General features: G+C 42.4%; 1 protein-coding gene and 1 pseudogene across 4 annotated transcripts in view; both read right to left on the reverse strand.

The window, feature by feature from the left end:
* Nucleotides 1-3,842: 3,842 nt before the first annotated feature.
* On the reverse strand, nucleotides 3,843-6,640 carry LOC101470644 (E3 ubiquitin-protein ligase TRIM21-like; annotated as a pseudogene). Its single transcript, XR_013099441.1, has 2 exons — nucleotides 6,556-6,640; nucleotides 3,843-6,005 (listed from the first exon to the last, which is right to left on the reverse strand). The product of XR_013099441.1 is annotated as an E3 ubiquitin-protein ligase TRIM21-like (transcript).
* Nucleotides 6,020-26,418, reverse strand: part of LOC101474785 (scavenger receptor cysteine-rich type 1 protein M130) — a 60,357-nt gene continuing 39,958 nt past the window's right edge. For 2 of the 3 annotated variants that reach the window (XM_076886229.1, XM_076886228.1), the window contains exons 13-19: nucleotides 23,660-23,965; nucleotides 23,282-23,581; nucleotides 13,005-13,310; nucleotides 12,627-12,917; nucleotides 9,414-9,740; nucleotides 7,457-7,545; nucleotides 6,021-7,370 (exon numbers count right to left, since the gene is read on the reverse strand). In XM_076886229.1, coding sequence (XP_076742344.1) covers nucleotides 7,227-7,370; nucleotides 7,457-7,545; nucleotides 9,414-9,740; nucleotides 12,627-12,917; nucleotides 13,005-13,310; nucleotides 23,282-23,581; nucleotides 23,660-23,965 — 1,763 coding nt within the window. In that variant the 3' untranslated portion in view covers nucleotides 6,021-7,226. Of the gene's footprint in view, nucleotides 7,371-7,456; nucleotides 7,546-9,413; nucleotides 9,741-12,626; nucleotides 12,918-13,004; nucleotides 13,311-23,281; nucleotides 23,582-23,659; nucleotides 23,966-26,418 lie in introns of all 3 variants that reach the window. The other variant, XM_076886230.1, reaches the window with a different exon arrangement.

Below are 26,418 nucleotides of genomic sequence, written 5' to 3' on the forward strand. Positions count from 1 at the left end.
TGAGCCCTCCTCCTCCCTTTCTCCTCCTCCCTCTCTCCTCCTCCCTTTCTCCTCCTCCCTGCACTGTGGGGAGCAGCAGGAGGAGGTGGAGGAGAAGGGAAAGTAATCGGAGGGTGAAAGCTTCCTAAACTGTGCAAAGAAATTCAGACCAAACACAAAAACAGTGAACAGTTCGACAGAAACATTTCTGCCGAGACAGAGAGAGACGATCAGCTGATGAACGCAGAATTTATAAATGTAGTCTGAATATTCGTGTTTACACATGCAGAGGTTCAGAGTCCAAAGAGGATAAATGCGAGTAAAAAAATAAAAGAATAAAGGTGATAATATTAGTGATAAAGTCTGAACATGAGCCCGAAAAGACTGTAAATGTGAGTTCTCCGACGGCAGAAGAAGGACTCTGCCTCCACGTGCTGGTCATGATGTGGAAGTACACCAAACAGCACGTTTAATTCCCAGGCGTCTCCTACAGAGCTGTTCTAGCTTAGTGTTAGAGTGTGTTCACTCATTTCAGTATTCTGGTTGGAATTTCATTAGTTTCTCTCTTTTTTATTATTCACAGCATTTTAGATGTTTTTGATACTGCAATCATACTGTTAAACTGAGTAACCTTGATAACCTGCAGTCTTACACACACCACTCAGGAGCTTCTCTCCTCCTGTCATGCTTACATCTGCAACACATGTAAGACCACATCTGTCTACAACACTGAAATCCACACACACAGATCTTTATTTGTCCTCTGCCTGAAATCTTTCTACCTATAAAAGCACGTTGGGACTGAAGCTGTTTCCAGACTACTGCAAGCTGACAAAACAATAGGATATCTCATTGGCTTTGATGTTTCCACTGATGGCATAAAATCTAATATTGTGTTTAATTAAGTAGACCAAACTCCATTTTTATCAACTTGTTATTAGAGCTCAGTTTAAGTAAGTTACCGGTACTTTTCAAAAAGCTGATCAACTCAGTTTATTTGAGTTGATATAAATTAGAAAAACTAAGTAAACTGGAAATGTATTCAAACTGTTTTTGTGCATTCTCTCAGTTTAGCACCAGGTTTATGAACTTGCTAACTAGCCAGTTTTAGCCTAGCTTTTCATATCACCGATGCTCAGTGTGCATGCTGCTGCATCTCAGCTCATGTTACTTAAAAATGAACCCTGCAGCTTTAAAAACCTTGTATAAAAATCGTATACATTTTTTGTTGATTGTTTGAAATAGAAAAGTGAGCAGCTATAAGAGCCCAGATGAAACTTATTCAGAAGATGCAGCCGTTAGGGGGCGGGGCTTGTTTTTAATCCATACAAACCTTTATAACATATGAACTGTATATTTTGACCCCTGTATTTATTTCAATGCTTTGTGATTGCTTTTCAACATCTGTGACATCGATTAATGTCACAGATCTCAAGTGGGTTTTTTGTAACAAAACGTGTTTAGACAGGTTTTGCTGTGAAAGTCCAAAGCCATAACCAGATTACCGGCTTGTTAAATAGTTAAAGTCTAGGTTGGCTTTACAGTTGAAAATAAAGTAATTCAGCTTGTCCTTCTAAAGAATTAAATTAAATCCCATGTTTGAATCATATGAAACATTTTGGGTAAGCACTGCCACATGTTTTATCAGGTCATTGTGCTTATTAGAAACTTTATATATTGGATGTTAGCTTTTAACAAGCATGTAATGATTACATTTAAATTAGGTGTTCTTTTTTAAACACGTATTTATTTAGGCCTAAACTGACAGTGGCGGTACCACACATTCAGACACAGTAATAGACGGTGTTTTTAGTCTAATTTGGTTGTATGAGGTCTACATTGACCTTCTGTCTTGTAAGTTATAATGACTGCACAACCATTAGGGATCAAAACAGCTTCTAAATAATTTTTTGGTCCCTGTACTTGTTTCTTACTGTCTTTGAGGCTCGGGACCAGCACTCCCCACGTTACATCAAACTCGTACAAGTCTAGAAATGGAGCTGTTGGACAGAAAGACATCAACTGAGTGGTAAACATTATTGGGCAAGTTGCTACAAATTGTTTTTTAATTTAGTAGAACTTGAAATGTTTATCTGTGGGTAAACATTTCGTATTTCACAGTCAGAAACATCAAGTTATTCTTAGTATTGTATACTTGCAATGAATAAGCTGTCCTAACGTAGTTCTTTTAAGTAAGCTTTACTTAGATTTTTTGCATTGTTTTTTGTTTTTTTTTTAGTTCTGTGAACTAATTTGATTTTACAGTGCAGTTGTTCACGGGTGACTGGTGCATCTGTCATCATCAGAGACCTTAAGGCCAATTAACTGACCTGTTTTTTTTTCACATTTCCCCTCTGAATGGAATTAGTTCAACCTCTACCCCTTTTAAGGGAATAATTATTTATTCTCTGTTGAATCGTTAGTGTTCTCCTTCACAAAAAAATAAACAGTCTCTAATTGTTATGGTAGTTTTCATTTTAATGGAGAGCAACAGAATATCAACCAAAATTAAAAAAAAAAAAAAGGAAAAATCACATTACATAAAATGTATAAACTGATTTGCATGTCAGGGAGTGAAAGAAGTGTTTCAATGCCCTGTAATTTTTATTGTGCCAAATCACAACAGTCTCCTCAATGTGCTTCCTTTTCCAAGATGGCGCAGCGAATGGATGCCCTGGCAGGCGTATTTTCCGTCTTGTTTTTTTGCATAATTTGTGTTTCTGGACACTTTTCTGGATATTCTTACACCAGAGAAGCGCTTCTTAACTACTGTCACATCTGCGGTGGATAAACTCCCACCACTTACTCTGATTCAGACACATGACCCTGTATTGTGGTCTATGCACCTGTTCCATTCTTGCACTGATCATCACCTGCACTCATGTATATATCAATCTGCTTAGCTCTTTTTATCTTTAAGTGTTTGTCTTATCGTATGTCTTGCACAAAGTACAGCAGCAATTTCCTAATGTTGTAAATCTGCTCAACATTTGGCAATAAAACTCTTTCTGATTCTGATTTATACTGTAAGATGAGGACTCTACAGTAATACAAAGAAACCCAAAGAATCAGATGATGCCTGTTAACAAACACTTGGTCACAGTGGAAAGGAAAAACTCAGTTTTAACAGGAAGAACCTTCAGCAGAACTAGTGCTCAGGGAGGGGCGGCCATCTGTCGCCAGATGTTCACTCTCACTTCACTTTAACATATAGAAGGAAGATGTTTGTTTGCACGATTATTTAGTGCAAACATGTATTCTGTCAGATATCTCAGACTTTTATCTGAGTTAGTGCTCAGCTAAGATTAAATAATTATTGGTGGTAATTTTTACATCCATGTAGATGAGAGTCCCCTTCTGCTTTTGGATCATCTCTCCTCATCTCATTTCCTTGATTTCTTTGCTCGTGTAACAGGTGCATTAGAAAGATTTTATCATTATTTTTCATGAATATTTATATGTTTATTTTGTGTATTTGTATTTTTGTGAACTTTTGTTTGTGTGACCTTTGACTTCCCATGTGTGTCACTTCCTACTCTCCTCAGTCAGCCGAGGCCTCGCTGGGCAGAGGCGAGTTTCTGTTTCTGCTCCAGTTTACAGAACAGTTGCATGCAGTAAAGGTGCTAAAAAAAGGTTCAAACCCAGTTGGTTATATTTTTATAATATTGTTGGATGTTTTTAGTCTAAACTGTTTTTCTGTTGAGTGCAGCACTTTATTGTAATATGCTAATTTGCTGAACTTACGCTAGGTTAAGAGAACATGCAGGTGGTTTCTCATGCGGCCTGCTACTTTTCCCTCTTATAAAGGTGTGCACGTAGAAAATTTAAATGGCAGCATTAAAAAAAGATCAAATAGAAGAAAGTCTATTAATGTTAATGTTTTTATTCATCAGAGCACAAATAAAAAACACAAGTTCACCTAAAGTATTTTCTTTCAAGTCTCCAAAAACTCAAAACCTGATAAAAATGAACACTGAGCAAAACTCAAACGTCTCATTTTGTGCCGATGAACTCTGCCGTGACCACTACAGGGCGCCATCTCCGTATAACTGAGTGGACGCTGCGACTGTGGTCATCTACGTTTAAGTGGTGTTACATGGAGAGAAAGCAAGTGAAGCGCAACAGAAGCCAGTTAGAATCAGATTGACAGACTTTTAACTGACACACCAACGCTCGGCTTCATTACATCCATGAACCTCCTTTCGGGTCCTCTTTTCCTCCTGTCTGGCAGCTCGAGTCTCAATTATACCTTTAAAACCATGAGAATAAAATCAAAGTGTGAATGAGAGTTCCCGATAATCAGATTCTATAGAAAACATGGAGAATGTAGAGTATTTACTCTGAATATGTTCATTTGTTCCCTTCAATAAAAATCAATCAGTTCATCAAATAAAATCAGTCGTTGATCGACTCAGTTTGATTGACAGGACAGATGATCAGAGGTGCAGAGAATGGGTGGAGTTTGTGAATGAAGGAGCAGCCAGTAAAGGAGTGGATAAGACCTGCAGCACCTACATCATAAAAGGAGACCAGACCCTCCTCATAATCCACAAACACCCCCACCATCTCAGGACCAGACTGAAGACAGAGGGGGACTGGAGGACCAGCAAGAGCTCTGTATTCATTTCCATTTCTCAGCCACACAGTCCAGAAACCATCCTGAGGACACAGTGGGATTTTTCCCTTCCTGTTGATCGACTCTCTGGCCACTCCTAAAGTCCAGGCAGTCTTTCCTTTAACCTGAACCTCAAAGTAAAATCTGCCTGAAGAGAAACTCTGCTTTCCTAAAACATTAGGGCATGGAGAAAATCTCTCTGGGTTGTCAGGAAGTTTCTTCCTCACATCACCACAGTGCACTTGTTTTTCATCATCAGACAGGATGAGTTTAGAATTTGCTGTATCCAGATCCAGAGTCACGTCCACTGCATACTGCTGGACCCTCTTCAGCTCAGCCTCAAACAGCTTCTTCTTCATGAGTTTCCTGAGCGTCTCCTCCAGCTGAGCCACAGCTCTCACCACAGTCCCCTCGTATGATGGTGGACGGACGCTCACTCCTCTCCAGTCCTTGGTGGGTGGAGCAGCTTTCAGGGACAAGAAGCTGGAGTAGGTGGAGGTGGTCTTCAGAGCGTGAGAGCTGCTCCACCTCAGATCTTCTCTTCTTCAGCTCAGAGATTTCCTGTTCCAGATCTTTGATCAGACCTTCAGCGTGTTTCTCTTTTGTTTCCTGTTTGTCTTCAATCTCCTTTATGAGCTCCTTCAGGCCTCTATCGACAGACTTCTTTAGAGCAGTGAAGACCTGAACACCTTTTGCTTTCTGTCTGTCTGCATCACCTTTACTCATCTTCACTGACTCTTTGATCTGCTGAATCTTCAGTCGTCTCTTCTGGATCATCTGCTGAATTTCAGCCTCTGTCTTCTCCAGCTCTGCCTTCTTTCCTTCATATTCGTCCTTCAGAGGAACAAACTCGTGGTTCTTGTGGTCTGAAATAGAGCAGCGTGCACAGACACATGTCTGGTCAGTCTTACAGAACAGCTCCAGAGGTTTATCGTGCTTCTTACACATTCTGCCCTCCAGGTTCTCCACAGCATCAATCAGCTGATGTCTTTTCAGACCTTTCTTTGTCAGATGAGGCTCCAGGTGAGTCTGACAGTAGGACTCCTGACACACCAGGCAGGACTTCAGGGCCTTCAGTCTGGTTCCAGTGCAGATGTCAGGGAACTTCTCCTGGTTTGGCAGCTTGTTGCTCTGAGCTGCTGTAGCTGGCCTTCTGCTGAACTTCACATTTGAACTGAGCGACCACCTCAGAGATGAAGGTGTTGACCCTCAGATGAGGTCTAGTGTTGAAAGTTTCATTACACATGGGACACTGACACCTCTTATTTATGTCCCAGTACTCAGTGATGCAGTTTTTGCAGAAGTTGTGTCCACATGGTATACTGACTGGATCAGTGAACACATCCAGACAGACGGAGCACAGAAACTGATCTTCAGATCGCAGACTGCTGGCAGCAGACATGTCTGCACTCTGACGGAGAAAAAAAAAGAAACACTTTTTTTTTAATTCACAAAAAAAAGAAAAGAAAAAAGTGTCAGGTTTGTACTCTTTACATGTGTCTGTCAGCAGTTAGAGTTACTATCTATCTACTGTGATAGGATTTATATTCCTGTAAAAAGCAGAGTGATGAGCAATGACCAAAACTGCAGGTGAATATAAAAAGTGTGTAAATCTCCAAAATGACTCCATGTAGTCACCTGAGGTGACTGGCATATTATCAACCTCTGATGGTTCTTGAATAATGTGTAATGTACTTTCTGGTCCCAACAATTTAATAGCAAAATCTACAAAAGTTTAACTTATCCTTCTTAATTAAATATTTGTTTAGAGTGTTACAAACTATAAACTTTTCCTTCTCTGTGTTATATTCAGAGTATACATCCATTAGTTTATTTGATGCGTGACATACTTTTATAACATACCACTTTACAAAAAATAAATGTTTTTCCAATTAAAGCACATATTTATTTTGAAAATGACTCAGAACATTTTATTAAGGATAAAGGAAGCAGACAATAACCTTGTGTTCTTCTGTGATGTTAGTGTTGGATGAAGGGAGCAGTATCCTGTTGGCCAAGGATCAAATGCAAACACATGACACTACAGAATGAAGTGAATGTGAGCCTTTACTGGCTGATGCAAACAGGAAGAGTGGATAATAAAAGCCAGAAGAGTCAAGAAAGGAGTAATTAAAAAGAAAACACAGCATGAAACATCACAGCAACTACTTCTTCTAAATACTAAAAATGTCTTTCTTACATAAATGGAAGTAAAAGGATATTGAACGTAGTCTGTGAGCAGTTGGCAAACTTTTGCAGACAAGTCTGTGTTTTCTATGCAAACTGCAGCGAGCTCGTCAGCCTGCAGACACCAAAGCGAGGGAGCTTTTCAGTGCAGCACCAATTTCACCAGAAGACTGCCAGTGAAGGAATCCACATTCTTCCATAGTGACCAGTGGTTACCAAGAAGTCATAAGCTGATGTTGAGGCCTGTTTGACTGCAGTGTAAATGATCCACATTCCAGTGTTACACTGCATTTTTAAAATGTTGCCTCACCGCCTTCCCTGGTGGGTGATCTATCTCTACACATTTCAGAATAATTAATGAAGATATTTGTTAGTGAGGTGTGTTTACAGATTTAAGTCTTCAGCAGAAAACTGAGCTGATGGTCGCTCACATCAGCTGATTAATTCATGTGGCTGTAGGATGAGCTCTTTGGAGGTCCTGCTGAACTCCTTTATTTGCAGCCGTCCCTCCTTCACCTGCACAAACACCCTGATTAGAGTCAAGCAGCTCAGTGTTCTTCTGTCTGCTGGATTTCTGCCCCCTGCTGGCCTGGAGACAGATGACAACAGAGAGATCAGAGTGACAGCATCACAGGCAGAGGGCTTCATTCTCAGATACAAACACGTATTCAGTACCTGACAGTAGAAATAAAGGGCAGTGATCACCAGCAGCAGAGTCAGCGGTAGGATGAGCATTGTGATGAGAACTGTGAAATCTGTTGGAGCTGATAAAAACACATTCATCTTTGTATTAAAGTGAAAATAGTAGGATAAAAAGGGAGAAACAAGAACGTAATACTGTGGTAATTTCTAAGTTATTACCATTCAATTAATGCTGGTAGTTTCTTCTTGATGCATTCTCAATCATCCAGGAAAGTAAATCTCCAAAAAGTTGATTCTGTTCATCTGGACGTAGCGTTTTATGGGAGAAACGTTTCGTCACTCATCCAAGTGACTTCTTTAGTTACTTCAGTTCAGTTTGTACATGGAAGAAGTGGAAAAGAGGGCTTTGCTATCCTACCCTGGAACACCACCAAGCCATTGGTTCAGATATGTGGATGACACCTGGGTGTAAATCAAATCTCAGGACATACCACAATTCACTGATCACATTAACTCGGTGGACCGACAAATCAAATTCACCATAGAGGATATGAAAGTGGCAGGTTAGCCTTCTTAGACTGTGAGATTTCCATCAGTAATGAGGGACATCTAAAAGCTGACGTGTACCGTAAACCTACACATACGGATCAGTATCTAAGGTTTGACTCTCATCATCCACTGGAGCACAAACTGGGTGTCATCAGGACGCTCCAACACAGAGCACATACCATCCCCACTGACACAGCGACCAGGGAGGCAGAAGAACGGCACATCAAGAAGGCCCCTTAGTAAATGTGGTTATCCTAGCTGGACTTTTGTCAAAGCTGGAAAGGCACCTAAAGAAAGCTCCAGCCGATCCAGGAGAGAAGGACAACTGCTGCCCAAGTGAAAACCTGTAGTGATCCCATATGTGTCAGGAGTATCGGAACAGTTGAGACACATGTTTTCTAAACACCGGGTCTCTGTGGCTTTTAAACCCCAAAACACGCTGCACCAAAAACTGGTCCACCCCAAGGATCGGGTCCCCCAAACAGAGTAACATAGTGTACACTGCTAAGTTCCAGGAGGATTGCCATGAACATCGGAGAAACCAAACAACCTCTGGCGAAGCGGATGGCACAACACAGAAGAGCCACCTCATCAGGCCAGGACTCTGCAGTCTATTCACACCTACAGGCCAGTGGACACTCTTTCAGTGATGAGGATGTACACATCCTGGACAGGGAGGAACGCTGGTTTGAGCGCAGAGTCGAGGAGGCCATTCACGTGAAATGGGAAAGACCATCTCTGAATCAAGGAGGGGGCCCAAGGGTACATCTTTCGCCATCTTACAATGCTGTGATTGCAGCCATTCCCCAACTCTCTGTGAATGGTACTCATGGCCATTGATCAGTGGGCTTTGGTCAGTGGTTGTTGATCAATGGTCATGAGAATTTGCATAATTAAGATTAAGGAACTGACCTCCCAGCCCATTGTTCCTTCAGTGGGCTGGTTTCAGTCATTATGCAAATGTACTGTTTATAAGATTGGGGAAACCTGCAGTCAGCTGAGACTGAAGAAGTCACTTGACGAAACGTTTCTCCCACAAAACACTACGTCCAGATGAACAGAATCAACTTTTTGGAGAGGCTGGTAATTTCTGTGTAATAAGCAGAGCTTATTACAGAGCTGCAAAATGCTGAACTGCCTGTTTTTTTTTTATTAATAACATATATGTGATTATTATGTGTCACAGATTTAAGCCCCATAGGGCTTAAAAAGAATTCAAACCGACAGATGTCACTGAAACATCGATTTTATCTGGCTAATGTGGATTCAGGTCATAAACAGTATCATCAAAAACTCTGACAGCAAACTCAGAAATTCCAGCTTCCGACTTCAACTGGAATGTAACATATCCTTCAGGAAGCCAGGTGACCTGGTTCTTTGGGTCATCAACTCATTCAGCTTTCAAAGCTGTAAACATCTGAGAGTCTCTGCTTCAGCTTACCTGACACAGTGACAGACAGCAGGCGGCTCTCAGAGGAGAAATTATGAGCGATAGCATAGACGTGATAAACACAGCTGTAGTTTCCTTGGTGGGCGAGCTTTGCAGCAGGAAACAGGAAATAAGCAGAGTGATTGACAGCTGGTTGGGTGTAGTTGTATGCTGTGTTGGAGGAGGTGAAGGTGAGCTGGAAGAAGCCTCCTGGGTACTGTGGCTGGATGGAGCAGCTGATGGTGAAGTTAGAGCCCCTTGATACCCGAAGCTCCTGCTGCTGGGCTTTGGAAACCCCGTTCATGGAGGACACAGAGATGACTGGCTGAACCAGGAAGTCTGTAAACACAGAAAATCTTCTGAATCTGAGGTGAAAGAGAGAGGCTTGATTCATTCATGAGAGGTGGAATGGTGGAGCATTTTGGTGTTAGCAATATTTAAAATGGTGAAATACCACAAGCTTGTTAATGCTACAATCCAAAATAAATCCAAATTTGTGTGTCCACTTCTTATTTTTAAAGTCATTAAAGATATATGCTGTGCAAACACTCCACCCTGGAAACAGAACAGCTCGAATAACTGATTGAAAGCTCCAAATGATCCTGACACTCACACCATGATGAGTGGATTTTGAACACGACTGTAGTTTCTGATGGTTGAATTGTACACCAGTGTAATTAATTTACACTGTTAGGCTGATATAAACAAGTTTTATGTTCTTGTACAGACAGAAGGAATTCACAGTAATGGTTTAGAGAATCGTCTTTGAACTGTTACAGGCTGGGTTTCCTTGTTTGTATTTCTGATAAAATACTACTTATTATTAATCTATTGCTCTCTTTCACAGCATGTCTTTTGTCCTGTCTTTCTTCTCTCACCCTAACCAGTGGCGACAGATGGCCGCCCCTCCCTGAGCCTGGCTCTGCTGGAGGTTTCTTCCTGTTAAAAGGGTAGTTTTTCCTTCCCACTGTAATCAAAGCGCTTGCTCATAGGGGGTCATATGATTGTTGGGTTTCTTTCTGTATGTGTTACTGTAGGGTCTACCTTCCAAAACGACGCACCTTGAAGTGGCTGCTGTTGTGATTTGTTGTTGTATAAATAAAACTTAAATTTAAAGGAATGGTAAAATGACAGCAACATGGTGGCACAGCACTGTTGCCTCACAGCAAGAAGTCCCTGAGTTAAATTCTGCCATCGGACCTCGGTCTTTTTGTCTGTCTGTCTGCTCTGCCCATTTGTGCGTGGGTTCCCTTCAGGTACTCTGGCTACCTCTCACAGTCCAAAGACATGGAGTCAGTGGGGTTAGCTTGATTGGTAACTCTAAATTGCCCATAGGTGTGAGTGTGAATGGTTGCTTGTCTCTTTGTGTTAGCCCTGCAATAGACTGGCGACCTGTCCAGGGTGTACCCTGCCTATTGCAAAAAGACAGCTGAGATAGACTAAAGCCCCCTTGCAGCCCTGACAAGGATAAGAGAATGGAATGCATTTCTTTTAATAGCTAACTGAGATTTCTGCAGAGATCTTGCATCTGTTTCTAAAAACTGTTTTGATTGCCGGTCTCTCACCTCTGACATTTGGGGCAGCTTTGAACTCCAATTATTTCTGATGGAACTCTATTCTCCTGTGCTGGGTGCACTTGTTTATCACCATTCCAAGTTTAACAAGGATTTCATTTCAAGACCTTTCTGTCTTTTTATCTGGGATCTTACCAAGATTTGACAGCATTCTAATTCCTGGGGTTTTTTATATTCACGTTTGCTGCTACCAAAAATGTCTTGTGAAAGATTTCCCTTATCTTATTGACTCTTGTAATGTTGTTCAATCAGTCAGGGATCCCACCCATGACCATAGACATACTTTGGATTTAGTTTTATCCTGTGGTCTGCAGCTCCGCGATATTGACATTTGCAAGCTCAACTTTTCTGGTCAGATGCCTGTTATAATCCAAATTTCTGCACCATGTCCCCGAGTTAAACCTCTTTTACCTGCGTGCAAATTCTGCATCATCCCTCCTGCTACTGCTGGATGTTTTTCTGCTGTTTATCAGAATATTGGTGCACTTCCCTTGGACAATTACTCCCTTAAGCTCAGCGCTGATCATCTGCTCACTTTGTTCAGCATGTTCTTGATGCTGTTCCTCCTTTTAAATCTAAGTACATTAGACCTAAAACAAATCCCTGGTTAAGCAATATCACTCTCAGAAGGACCTCCAGAAAAGTGGAAGGAAAATGGCAAAAAGATCAAAACTACAAAAACGAAGTATTAAGTATCAGACATCATCTCTAATAATTGTTACAGGCCCTGTGTCCAGTGTGAAGGTTACTTCAGCCACCTGTGGAAGCTTTTTACAGTTTTTTGTTGATAAGGTTGCTACTACCAGGTCTAACTTTGCTTATAAATAAATGGATTGATTGATTGATTGATAATTAGCTAAGACAGCTGGGTCATTTTCTCTAATGGTTACATTTTTACTTGAAAAGAAATGTATTAAGTCATTTCTTGGTACGCATAAGGCATTCAAATGAATTAAAACTCTGTCTGGGTCTTTGATTGAATACTAAGCTGGAGTTGAGGGTTGCTACCACACCCCCCACCTGTGCTAAAGGATTCTGACAATGGTATAACTCCATCAAAGCTCTGTACTACTTACTTATTAAAAACAGAGGTTAGGACTTTTTAAACAGAAAGAGCTGATCCAGATGTGCTGTACTGGAGTGCCGGTTCTGCACATCAATAACAGAAAGATCTTTTCTTTATACTAGACTAGCATTTGATTGAGCTAACATATGAAAGCATGGCACTCTCGTGATGCACCCACACAAAAAAGATACAACTCAAGTGAGCATGTGCAATTGGTGCGAACCAGAACAGGTGTGATCAGTGTGGTCCAGTATCACATAGAGCTACAACAGGACCAAGGTATGTTTTAGTTCCTGCTGTCAGTTCAGGTTCTCCTCCCTCCTGTCCTGTTCCCTGTTCCCAAACAACCTGTTAACTAGTTTAATTATCCTACAGCCTTTGTGTCTGTACTTGTCTATGAACTTTGAAAGCTGTTAGGCTGAAGGAGTCCTTCAGGCTGGTTGGACATTGGTTTAGAGGATTTCTTAAGTTCTGCCATGTTGTGACTGCTGGAGACAGTCTGTTGCTAATCTTGCTGCTATCTTTCACAGCTTCATAAATCTCTGTCATATATGAAGTCATGGATGATATCATCAGTATGATTACCTGAACAGGTTAGTTTCAGGATTTGGTAAGAAGAATCTGTCGTTGCACAACCCCTCAAAGGAGATGTGGATAGAACACACTCAGGTGTAATCAACCATGCAGATGTGCGTGAGGAGCGTCGCTTTTCTATAGAAACAGCTGAGCCACAGTCCAGATGTTCACAGAAAACAGCTGCTTCTTTCAGGGTCCAGGAATCATGAGAGCCACACAATGGTCTCCATCCTGCCAGATGTTTTAACTCCAGTGTACCTGCACAGCGACTGGGTCCTCCTACCAGCCTGACATCATTATCTGAAGAGAAAGCAGAGAGGAGCAGAGAGTCATCAGTAAAAGAATAAAGTGAGTTTGACCAGATCAAAGCTGCAGCTCCTCTTCTACCTGAGCAGGTGAGTCCAACAGCTTTGCCAGGTGAGCAGCTGTTTCTAGCTGAGCCTGAGCTTCTACAGTCCAGGAGAGCAGACTCATGGCCTCCACACTGGAACTCTTTGCTCCACACTGAAGCCTCCACTTCTTCATAGAGCGCCCCCTGGAGGACCGAAGGAGGCCCACAGCCGAGCTGCCTACAGACCACCTCTGCATCCTGCTGGTCAAAGTCGGTTTCACACACTGAGGACCAGCTCTGGTTAGACTTCACCTCCAGTCTGCCTGAACACAGACTGGAACCATTCAGCAGCCTGACAGAGTCTGGAGACATCAGAGAAGATCAAACAGAGAGATCAGAGACAGCAGACACACAAGAAAAAGATGGCAGCAAACAACTATTCACTGACTCAACCTCAGCACAACTCAACATGACTTCATCATTAATGATAATAATAATAATAATGGATTGCATTTATATAGCACTTTTCTAGACACTCAAAGCGCTTTACAATTCCATTATTCATTCACTCTCACATTCACACACTGGTGAAGGCAAGCTACAGTTGTAGTCACAGGTGCCCTGGAGCAGACTGACAGAAGCGAGGCTGCCATATCGCGCCATCAGCCAAAACCAGTAGGCAGTAGGGTGAAGTGTCTTGCCCAAGGACACAACAACCAGTACAGACAGAGCTGGGGATCAAACCGACAACCTTCCGGTTACAAGAGAAGCTTCCCAACCCCCTGAACCACGGTCACCCCCATTAACAACAGAACACATCTTTATAACAGCACACACTGGAGACATGTTAGCATAACAGTTAGATTTCATAATAAAACAGCTGTAGTTGCAGGCCCAGCCTACTGGTTCCCTTTGTGGATGTGTAGTATTGTCCCTTTTTCTTGTGGAACCAGTAAAATTGGTGCAGCTGATGCAGGGACATAACATGGCCAGAGAGACAAATTTGTTGACATATTATATTTTATGTTTCTTTATTTTCCTTTTGGTGGTGATGTTGTATTGTCTGTGTAAATGCTCATTTGATGGTTTTATTCCCAATTCTCCTTCCTATCTTTGTCTTGCCTTGAATATTGTTCTATGAACCCAGTACCCAAAAAGAGACGGTCTGAATCTCTCATCTTCTGAGTAGGCAGTGCACAGCTAGAATAGAGCCAGGGGGTGATGGGACTCGTACTGTTCCAACTCCTTCTATCTTCCATTTTTATTCAATTCTATTCTTTTAAGTGCCAAAAAAAGTGCCACTCCCACCCACACTACCAACCAGGATCCACAAGGAGTAGTGGAGTCTGCCACGATGACAATATCTTGAACATCAAAACTTTTCTTGTTCTTTGACCACCACTGTCATTCCTGCAACAATGCTACAGTACACAGTTTTCTGCCTTCTACCTCACACAAAAGGGTTTGTAATCATTTATCATCCACTCTTTGTGCTCCCACAGTATCCTAATTACTTATGAATGTGACGTAGAATGAAAGTAGAGACATGAGGAATCACTGGATGTTTCATATCATCAAGCTAATTAATTAAGCCTTTCCCCAACTCTGAAAAATTAATTCTCGATTACTAGACCAAGCTTATAGAGACGAATGCTTTCCTTTCCTCCCATTCTGTATTTCAAACCAGATATTTCATCACCAAACCTTTTTAATAGTTAATGATGGCACGCCTTGCATCTTGTGTATCAAAGGATAAACACCAGCCATCCAACGTCGCCTGAAAGCTTTTAATATATTTTTCAAAAGTATTTGTTGATATATTTAGGCCACTTCATGGCCCAACATATCCTGGACTTCATAGCGCGGCAGTGGGTGTGGATAATTTTGCGGAAAAAACGGCAGACAGCTGAAACGGAGCGGCCGAAGAGTAAACTTTCAAAATTAAGTACCGAATATTGTGTCACTTATTTATGTGCGAATGTTAAATAACGAAGAACATTAAAACATTACTGTTGGCCACATGTCGGCAAAGTTATGTGACATTAGTGATGTTTGTACTTTCTGTGTTAACTTGGTTTTAAAGCCTTTAAAATATACGCCGTTCAATAGTTGGCCTTAATCTTACAGAGAATCTGATGATTTCATGGATAATTAAAGTCAGTCATATATCCACAAACACAACAGGCTGAAAGTCAGTGATGCTGCTCGGTTTGCAGTCCTGAATATCACGGCACAAGCAGGATTCACTGCACTGTTAATGTTAGCTATGTTATATTGCTGCCTCTGTTCGGTGGTGTCGAGCCAAACGGACTTTAACGTGTGTTTGAACGAGCTGACGGTTCACTCGTTAAGCTGAAAGAAAGATGCTTTAATCACAGGAGTCACACATGTGTCCACTGTACCATCTGGGAACTCTTCTTGTTTAGCACTCGTAATAACACAAACACTAAATCCTCCTGTTTGTAGCAGTGTGTACACCTGAGACTGTCACCTGTCTGTCTGTCCTGCACTCACTCTCTTTTTCTTTCTCTCTGATTGTGTAATAAAAGTATGAACATGTGTTTATAAGTCACACTTGTGTTTGAATCCTGCAGCTTATCACACATTTGATTTCCATGTGTGACAACTGCAAGTGTCCAGAGTGAGGACAGACTGAGGGACCCACTGCTGCACATCTGTGAGGCTTTGCACCCCTGATGATCCACCAGGACAAACTCAGCAGTGTGTGAGGAAGAGGAGGAGGAAGAGCCAGCAGCAGCTGACAGATGGAGAGAATAGACAGACTGTTCCCTGGTTGTGAAGGACTGCTAGAAAAGTTTAAAATAACTAATTGTCTGTCCTAAATCAGTCTTATTAGGTAATATTCAAATAATTGTATCATTCTAGTGTTTTCAGTGTGGGAGAAAGTACTCAGGGCCTTCAAGTTACACACTATGAAAGGCAGCAACAAGTTTAATATTCAGAAACCTAAAGTATGTATCAGCAGCAGAATGGAGCTAAAAATAAATGTTTGTTTCAGTTCTATGAAGCTTTGAGTATTTTGGATTAGTAGCACTGCTGTGTTTGTTGCATAATATTGCTGTAATTGTTTATATGCTTTATATATTCTGAGGTAAGTTGATCTATAGTGTTACATAATATTCTATAAGGATGTTATGTGTTTGTATACTTTCTGCCCAGTTTGACCCATTTAGCAGAAGTCAGCCTGTTTAAGGCTCTGATATCTATTCTGTATGACTTAAAGCAGTTATGACAGGGTCTGCTTTTCTCACCCAATAAAGGAATATTAAAAGAAAAATATTTGTCTCTGATATATAATACATCTATATATACACTGTAACAGACACTTCTCTTTGAGTGAAGATTTAAGGTGATAGGAAATATAAATAAATGCAACTTGAATCTTTACTGAAGCTCAGTATTTGACACAGAGTTCAAGCTCACTGTTGTAATAACTAATAATAATTTATATAATAACTTTTTTTTTCCTTTTTTTTGCCTGTCCCGTTTGGCTCCTTTGCCATCAGAATTATTGTCTAAAGGTGGAGAAAGATGCCCAACGGATTTACTTTACCAAATTGACCATCCCAGCCTTGCCATAATGGTCCATTTGATTCACCTTTTATTGTTTATTTTATTTTCACTTGCTGAATACGGGACAGACTTGACTGGGGGAAAGAAAGAGGGAATTTATATATTTATATAATAACTTTAAAATTGGCCATATTATATTTACATTACCAAAGTGAGATGATGTCATGATCCTGGGTCTGTTGACCCAGCGTTTTGAGTATTAGTTTATGTTAAGCCCTTCAGGTTTCCTAAGTTCATTTGTTATCATGCCTAGGTGTTTCTAGTTCTTATTATTTCCCCCTCGTGTTTCCAACTATGTTAAGTCTCCCCTGCTCTTCATGTGTTTCATGTCTGTGTCTTACGTTGTCAAGTTCGGGTTGTCATGTCTACGTCTCATTATGTTTCCTGTTTTATTGTGAAGAGGTCTGGTGTTTCTGTGTTCATCGTGTTCAGTTTTACTCTCCCACCGTGACGTCGTTATGTTCATGTGTCAGCTGTTTCTCCATGTGTTGCCACTTTCCTCATTATCCTCCTGTGTCTATTTAGTGTGTGTGCTTTCAGTCATTCTTTGTCAGGTCGTCTGCTCATCCATGTCTCATCTCCAGGTATCTCTGTCAGTTCACTGTGGTTAAGGTTTTTCATGTTTTGTTATTAGTTCACCCAGTTTAGGTTATTGTTTTAGTTTTCATCGATGCCCTATTATTTTGTACCCTCGTTGCTAGCCTCAATAAATGGCTTGTTTTGTTAATCCACACCATGTTTTGGTCTGCGTTTGAGTCCTCCTCTGCAACACATACGGTCTGCCCCAGCCAGACCGTGACAGATGACTTTAGTCTCATGAACAACATTAGCTAATTGTTATTAACTAGCTAATCTTAAATGACTGTTCAGTACAGAAATGAAGCCCAACAATTATGTTTTTACAGTCCTGTGGTCTCAGCCTCAGATACTCAAAAAAATCTATCAGAGCTCATGTAAAAACAAACAAACAAATGAACAAAAGATTTTCTCCTTCATTTCTGTCAAACAAAGCTGTATGAAAAATTTCCAGCTGTTAGTATCATGGTTGCTAGGCAACCTGGGCAGCGCGACGGAGGCTAGACCGTCCCATTTCACAATCCTACAACCCTCGCACTTCTGGCCTTAGCGGTGTTTGAGTACGCGGCCCTTGTGGACTGTTAAGGCTGCGTACTTAAAGGCTGCAGACCCTGAATTGGGATACAGCCCTACAGCTCATCAGGCTAGTCGGGGGAGCAACGCTTGCACTGCCGGTGTTCTGGGAATCCATCCTACCTGAAAAAACATCCTAGCCAATGTTTCTGCGCAGACGTGGCGCATTCGCACAAAACCAACGCCAAATTGACTTCTTTTTCTCTCACCCATCCGGAATACTTGTTAAGGTTATGGTTTAAAGTTTAGAGTAGGATGGTTTCTCAGAACAGGCTCCTCAACGCAGCCGGATTCCCAGTCTTTCCAACAGCCAGCTGTGGTGAGTAAAAAGGACATCGGTTTTGTCACTGAACTGTGAGACAGCTAATGCTGCTGCCCCGGCCTGTAGCTCAGTTCGCTGTAGCTCAGCCGGCAACTCGGCCGTCTCTATCCTCTGCTGAACACTCGGGGGAGTTTAGTCTGCCAGCAGAGGATTGCGGAACGCTACCAGGGCTGGAATGGACTGACTGCTCTGCACAGCCCCAGCCGCTGCTTCATAAGCCTACTTCACCTACATCACTTCACCTACCTGTTGGTGCTGCAAATCCACCCAATCTAGCACCTGCAGCCGCCACACCACCATCACCATCGGCTCTACCACCTGCAGCTGCAGCGCCCGAGCAGGAGATCAGCATGCCCGGGGACCCACTCTGCCCAAGCAGTAGGTCAGCGCGCCGGAGGGACCCACTCTGCTCGAGCACGAGATGAGCATGCCAGCGGGACCTGCGTAGGGCGCGCAAGTTCCTGGTGTCAGCAAGGAAGTTTTGCCATCGTGGGCGGCCGCCAGAGCTGCAAGGCTGCCACCGGACCAGGGGCAGGCTGCCCGTGCTGCTACGCCGCTACCCCTGGAACCGTGGTAGGCCACCGGACCTGTGACACTGCCGCCGGATCCGGGGCATGCCGCCGGAGGTGCAACGCCGCCACTCAACCATAATATTCTATTAGAGTGATTAGAGCATGCTGTTGGTATTACAGGCACTGCACTCCAGTGATTTGTATCATGTCTATCTAATAGACTCCAGTTTGTTAATGTAGATAGTACATGACTTAATAATTGATCATCAAATCGATTTACTCTGCCTTACAGAAACCTGGTTGCAGCCGGATGATTATGTTAGTTTAAACGAATCAACACCCCCGAGTCATTCTAACTATCAGAAATCTCAAAGCACAGTGGCAGCAATTTTTCACACCAGCCTATTAATTAACGAAAGCCTGATGCTTAGCCTTGTCCACCCCAGCTGTAAAACTCAGAAACCAGTCTTACTTGTTATCATATATCGTCCACCTTGGCCTTACACGAAGTTTCTGTCTGATTTCTCAGACTTTTTATCTGATTTAGTTCTCAGCTCAGATAAAATAATTATTGTGGGTGATTTTAACATCCATGTAGACGCTAAAAATGACAGCCTCAACATGGCATTTAATCTGTTATTAGACTCAATTGGCTTCTCTCAAAATGTAAAAGAACCCACCCACCACTTTAATCACACTCTAGATCTTGTTCTATCATATGGCATAGAAGCTGAACATTTAACAGTGTTTCCTGAAAACCCTCTCCTGTCTGATCATTTCCTGATAACATTTACATTTACAGTAATTGATTACACAGCAGTGGAGAGTAGACTTCATCACAGTAGATGTCTTTCTGAAAGCGCTGTAACTAAGTTTAAGAATATAATCCACCCACTGTTATCATCTTCAATGACCTGTACCAACACAGAGCAGAGCAGCTATCTGAACGCTACCCCAACAGAGGTCGATTATCTTGTTAATAATTTTACCTCCTCACTGCGTACGACTCTGGATACTGTAGCTCCTGTGAAAACTAAGGTCTAGGGATGGGTATCGTTTAGCTTTTATCCGATACCAGTACCAAACCGGTACTTTTGAAACGGTGCCGGTGCTTAAACGGTGCTTAAAGAATCAAGAACAAAAACTTTGTCCAAAAACCTCTCATGTTTAGCTGTTTTTTGTAAAAAGATAACAATGTTAGCCTTTTCTGCAGCTATAGGGCATATATGGTATCACTCTTGGCTGGAAGCAGTGCTTAAACAATGGAGAAAACACAAACTTTGTCCTAAACCTCTCATGTTTAACTGTTTTTCACTTTTTCTTTGGCCATTTTAGCCTTTTTGGCCAGGGTGAAGGGAGTATCTGCCATCAAACAAGAAGACAGCCGCATGTAGCTATGATGATGTTTGCTAGTTCACCTTACGTGCATTAATGTAATAACGTGGTTAGCCTACTCAACGTAAATTACACACGAACAACATTAAGCTACTCACGCAGAGAAGAACGGCTGCTGCTGCATCAATATCCTCATCATTTCTGCTACACTGGCAGGGCTAGGGGCCAGGACTCTTCTCTTTGGTTTCTTGGGGGATGTTGCTAACTCTGGGTCCGATAACAGGCACCACACCCGCAGTAGATGTGCTCGGTGTGAGGTCTCGCAGCAAGCTATCAAATACGGCACATTTCTCAGCTTTAAAAAAACGCTATGCGTCGCCAGGTGTTTCATCAGATTCGAGGTGTTACCTCCTTTGCACAGTATCACCTTAAAGCACTTGTTGCAGGCTGCTGAGTTTGTATCTTTTGCTGTGAAGTACAGCCAGACTTTGACCGCTTCGCCTTGGGCATTTTTAATCTGTAGCTCTGCTCTAAAAGAACGTACGTACCTGGACCCGCCTACTACGCTCGCAAAGGTAAAATGATTGGCTAGAATTCAAAGTGTGTGACATCTCAGGAAAAAAAAGCACCGAAATGTGCGCTGCTTTTCGGTCTGGTTACTACCGTTTATGTCAGAACCGGTGCCATAATGGCACCGGATATCGGTACCCATCCCTACTAAGGTCTCTAATCAGAAGTACCTGACTCCGTGGTATAATTCTCAAACACGTAGCCTAAAGCAGATGACTCGTAAGCTGGAGAGGAAATGGCGTGTCACAAATTTAGAGGATCATCATTTAGCCTGGAGAAATAGTTTGCTGCTTTATAAGAAAGCCCTCCGCAAAGCCAGAACATCTTACTATTTGTCACTGATTGAAGAAAATGAGAAAAACCCCAGGTTTGTCTTCAGCACTGTAGCCAGGCTGACCAAAAGTCAGAGCACTGTTGAGCCAACCATCCCTTTAACACTAATTAGTAATGACTTCATGAACTTCTTCACAAATAAAAATTTTATCATTAGAGAAAAAAATTACCAATAATCATCCAACAGATGTAATATTATCTACAGCTACTCTTAGTACCATTGATGTTAAGTTAGACTCTTTTTCTCCAATTGATCTTTCTGAGTTAACTTCAATAATTACTTCCTCCAAACCATCAACGTGTCTTTTAGACCCCATTCCTACAAAACTGCTCAAAGAAGTCCTGCCATTAATTAATGCTTCAATCTTAAATATGATCAACCTATCTCTAATGATCGGCTATGTACCACAGGCCTTCAAGCTAGCTGTAGTCAAACCTTTACTCAAAAAGCCATCTCTAGACCCAGCAGTCTTAGCTAATTATAGGCCAATCTCCAACCTTCCTTTCATATCAAAAATCCTTGAAAGAGTAGTTGTCAAACAGCTAACAGATCATCTGCAGAGAAATGGTTTATTTGAAGAGTTTCAGTCAGGTTTCAGAGCTCAGCACAGCACAGAAACAGCTTTAGTGAAGGTTACAAATGATCTTCTTATGGCCTCAGACAGTGGACTCATCTCTGTGCTTGTCCTGCTAGACCTCAGTGCAGTGTTCGATACTGTCGATCATAATATCCTATTAGAGCGATTAGAACATGCTGTAGGTATTACAGGTACTGCACTGCAGTGGTTTGTATCATATCTATCTAATAGACTCCAAGTTGTACATGTAAATGCAGAGTCCTCTTCACACACTAAGGTCAGTTATGGTGTTCCACAGGGTTCGGTGCTAGGACCAATTCTATTTACATTATACATGCTTCCCTTAGGCAGCATCATTAGAAGACTTAGCATAATTTTTCACTGCTATGCAGATGACACCCAGCTCTATCTGTCCATGAAGCCAGATAACACACCAATTAGTTAAACTGCAGGAATGTCTTAAAGACATAAAGACCTGGATGGCCGCTAACTTTCTGCTTCTTAATTCAGATAAAACTGAGGTTATTGTACTCGGCCATAGAAATATGGTATCTAACCAGATTCTTCCTCTGGATGGCATTACCTTGGCCTCCAGTAACGCTGTGAGGAACCTTGGAGTCATTTTTGACCAGGACATGTCCTTCAATGCACATATTAAACAAATATGTAAGACTGCTTTCTTCCATTTCCGCAACATCTCTAGAAATATCCTGTCTCTTAGTGACGCTGAAAAACTAGACCATGCATTTATTACTTCCAGGCTGGACTACTGTAATTCTTTATTATCAGGATGTCCTAAAAACTCGCTGAAAAGCCTTCAGTTAATCCAAAATGCTGCAGCAAGAGTCCTGACAGAGACTAGAAAGAGAGAGCATATGTCTCCTGTTTTGGCTTCCCTTCATTGGCTTCCTGTTAAATCCAGAATTGAATTCAAAATCCTGCTCCTCACATACAAGGTCTTAAATAATCAGGCCCCATCTTATCTTAATGACCTTGTAGTACCATACCACCCTATTAGAGCACTTTGCTCTCACACTGCAGGCTTACTTGTTGTTCCTAGAGTATTTAAAAGTAGAATGGGAGGGAGAGCCTTCAGTTTTCAGGCCCCTCTTCTGTGGAACCAGCTTCCAGTTTGGATTCGGGAGACAGACACTATCTCTACTTTCAAGATTAGGCTTAAAACTTTCCTTTTTGCTAAAGCATATAGTTAGGGCTGGACCAGGTGACCCTGAATCCTCCCTTAGTTATGCTGCAATAGACGTAGGCTGCCGGGGATTCCCATGATGCATTGAATTTTTCCTTTCCAGTCACCTTTCTCACTCAGTATGTGTTAATAGACCTCTCTGCATTGAATCATATCTGTTCTTAACCTCTGTCTCTCTTCCACAGCATGTCTTTATCCTGTCTTTCTTCTCTCACCCTAACTAGTGGCGACAGATGGCCGCCCCTCCCTGAGCCTGGTTCTGCCGGAGGTTTCTTCCTGTTAAAAGGGAGTTTTTCCTTCCCACTGTCGCCAAAGTGCTTGCTCATAGGGGGTCATATGATTGTTGGGTTTTTCTCTGTACCTATGAAGCGCTTTGAGGGGACTTTTGTTGTGATTTGGTGCTATATAAATAAAATTGAATTGAATTGAATTGAATTAGATGGAGAGTTCTCTTCATACACTAAGTTTAATTATGGAGTTCCAGTGGAGTTCAGTGCTAGGACCAATTCTGTTTACATTATACATGCTTCCCTTAGGCAGTATCATCAGAAGGCATAGCGTACATTTTCACTGCTATGCAGATGATTTATTACTTCAAGATGTCCTAAAAACTCTCAACTCTGGATAGTCAGATAAGATATACCAGAACACCAATGTGCATTTTTAAAGGAACAGAAAGTGAAAGTCTACAACAAAGAGAGCACACAGTCATGGATAATATCTTCAACATAATTACCTGAGCAGGTGAGTTTCAGGATGTAGTCAAGCTGATCTGATATTGCACAATCCCTATTGGACAGAGGAGTTTTGGACACAATACAGGAAGACCTGATCAACCACACAAATTTGTATGAGGACTGTGCCGCTTCCATAGAAACAGCTGAGCCACAGTCCAGTTGTTCACACACAACAGCTGCTGCCTTCAGGGTCCAGGAATCATCAGAGTACCCCATTGGTCTCCATTCTCTAAGATGTTTTAACTCCAGTGTACCTGCACAGCGACTGGGTCCTCCTACCAGCCTGACATCATCAGACTCTGAACAGAAAGCAGAGAGTCATCAATAAACAAATAAAGTGAGTTTGAGCCAGATCAAAGCTGCAGCTCCTCTTCTACCTGAGCAGGTGAGTCCAACAGCTTTGCCAGGTGAGCAGCTGTTTCTAGCTGAGCCTGAGCTTCTACAGTCCAGGAGAGCAGATTCATGGCCTCCACACTGGAACTCTTTGCTCGACACTGAAGCCTCCACTTCTCCATAGAGTGCCCCCTGGAGGACCAAAGGAGGCCCACAGCCAAACTCCCTGCAGACCACCTCTGCATCCTTCTGGTCAAAGTCAGCTTCACACACTGAGGACCAGCTCTGGTTAGACTTCACCTCCAGTCTGCCTGAACACAGACTGGAACCATTCAGCAGCCTGACAGAGTCTGGAGACATCAGAGAAGATCAAACAGAGAGATCAGAGACAGCAGACACACAAGAAAAAGATGGCAGCAAACAACTATTCACTGATTCAACCTCAGCACAACTCCAAGATGACACTGGAAACATGTTAGCATCACAGTTAGATTTCATAATAAAAAAAAAAGCTGTAGTTGCAGCCCCAGCCTACTGGTTCCCTTTGTGGATGTGTAGTATTGTCCCTTTTTCTTGTGGAACCAGTAAAATCGGTGCAGCTGATGGAGGGACATGACATGGCCAGAGAGACAAATTTGTTGACATATTATATTTTACGTTTCTTTATTTTCCTTTTGATGATGATAGTGTATTATCCATCTATTTAAGCGCTCATTTGATGGTTTTATTCACAAATCTCCTTCCTGTTTTCATCTTCCCTCAACATTTGTTCTGTGAAACCAGTACCCCAAAAGACACGGTCAGATAGAAAGCAGCAAGATACACAGAGCTTTTTTTCTTTTTTAATAAAGCAGCAAACTATTTCTCCAGGCTAATTGATGGTCTTCTAAATTTGTAATACACAATTTCCTCTCCAGCTTATGAGTTATCTGCTTTAAGGTCTGCATTTGAGGGTTTATACCTGGAAGTCAAGTGCAACCCCAATTCCCAATGAAGTTGGGACATTGTGTAAAATGTAAATAAATGCATCAACACTACATATGAGCGGGCGGAGGGAGGTTTTGGAGTCTTCTCACACCCCCGTTCTCTGTGACCTGCTGGAGCGGGGGGGCCGGGAGGAGGAATTGGCCGTCCGACTGGAGTGTGGGGCCTGCGGAGTCGGGGCGGTCTGCTTCTTCCCACCGCAGGGAAAAAGGGTAACACCACCTGGGTCTGGGTGCAGTTCCCCCCTCCAGGGGCAAAGGTACCTAGACCCGGTTCTTAGAGTACGCTTGGGGAGTGTGATCGTGTGTACAGCGTCTCTTTATGTCTGTCTCCACGTTGGGTGAGTGTTGAGTAATTGCATATGAGAGCATGAGGGTGGGAATGGATGTTTGTGTCTGTGTGTGCCTGTATGTCTGTGTCTATATGTCAGGTTGGGTATCAGACGCCACCTCTCTGGGGACATCTCAGGCCCTTTAAGGGATGGAGGCCTATCTCCCCCCACCACTTCCCCTGCCAGTGGCGGACTCCCTCAGACATCGGTGCGTTGGTGGTTCTTTGTGTCCGGGGGTGGGCGCCCAGGTACACACCGGCTCACTCCTTGGTGGCTGCTTATCAGGGCCTGGAGCCTGGGGCTTCCTCGGGCCACTTTGGGGGTGGGGTGCCCTTGGCCTCTCGGCCTGGGGCTCGGTCATTCTGGCGCAGCTGGCTGCCGGCGGAGCTCACGGGTACGTCACTGCAACCCCCCCTGGCTTCTGCTCCGCGGCTGCTGGGTGAGCCCTCATCTGGGACTCTCCTCAGCTCTTTCTGGGACAGTGGCGCGGCTGCCCCTCTGTTGGTCTTCCTTGGTCTCTTGTGTTCTGGGGGCCTCTGGATGTCTGGAGTCTTGATCTCCTCCATACCTGCTTCATGCCCTGGAGGACGGGTCTGTGGCTCCCCACACCCTCTAGCAGATCATTACATGAAGGAACCTTTTAAAAACAAGCGCGTCCATGCTCACAGGTGTACACACGGGTGATCACACCCACAAACGACACCCTTTTTGGCTCCTACCTCAAAGCACACTGTGCGCTGTCGATCTTACGTGCTGCACAGTAATGTTTAATATTTAGTATTTACTATTATATTCCCATATATCATTGTGATGTTGTTTATTGTATTGCTCTCGTTTCCTTCTGCTTGTTTTCTTTTTTCTTTTTCAACAGGTGATCCAGGTGATTGATATATGCATTTTTTTGTGTCTGCTTACTTAGTTGGTTTTTGTTTTTTTGCCCTTTATCCCTGTCCCTTTTCTCCGCTGTCCCCCCCCCCCCCCCCCCCCCCCCCGCTTCCTTTCTCCCTTTTCTTTTCCTCATTCAAGTCTGTCTGAAAATAAAATAAATAAATAAAATAAACAATAAAAGGTGAATCAAATAGACCATTACGGCAAGGCTGGGATGGTCAATTTGGTAAAGTAAATCTGTTGGGTATCTTTCCTCGCCTTTAGACAATAATTCTGATGGCAAAAGAACCAAACGGGACAGGCAAAAAAAAAAAAAAATGTAAATAAAAACAGAATACAGTGGTCCTTTCCAACGTATATTCAATTGAATACACTAGAAAGACAAGATATCTGTCTTCAAACTAACAAACTTTATTATTGTTTTGTGTTATTTTGAATTTGATGCCTGCAACCTGTTCCAAAAAAGCTGGGACAGGGGCAGCAAAAGACTGAGAAAGTTGAGGAATGTTCAAAAAACACCTGTTTTAAACATTCCACAGGTGAACAGCTTAATTGTCATGGTATAAAAGGAGCATCCCCAATAGTCTGAGATGTTCACAA

The sequence above is a fragment of the Maylandia zebra genome, linkage group LG7 (genome assembly GCF_041146795.1).
Source record: "Maylandia zebra isolate NMK-2024a linkage group LG7, Mzebra_GT3a, whole genome shotgun sequence".
In the NCBI taxonomy this organism is placed as follows: domain Eukaryota; kingdom Metazoa; phylum Chordata; class Actinopteri; order Cichliformes; family Cichlidae; genus Maylandia; species Maylandia zebra.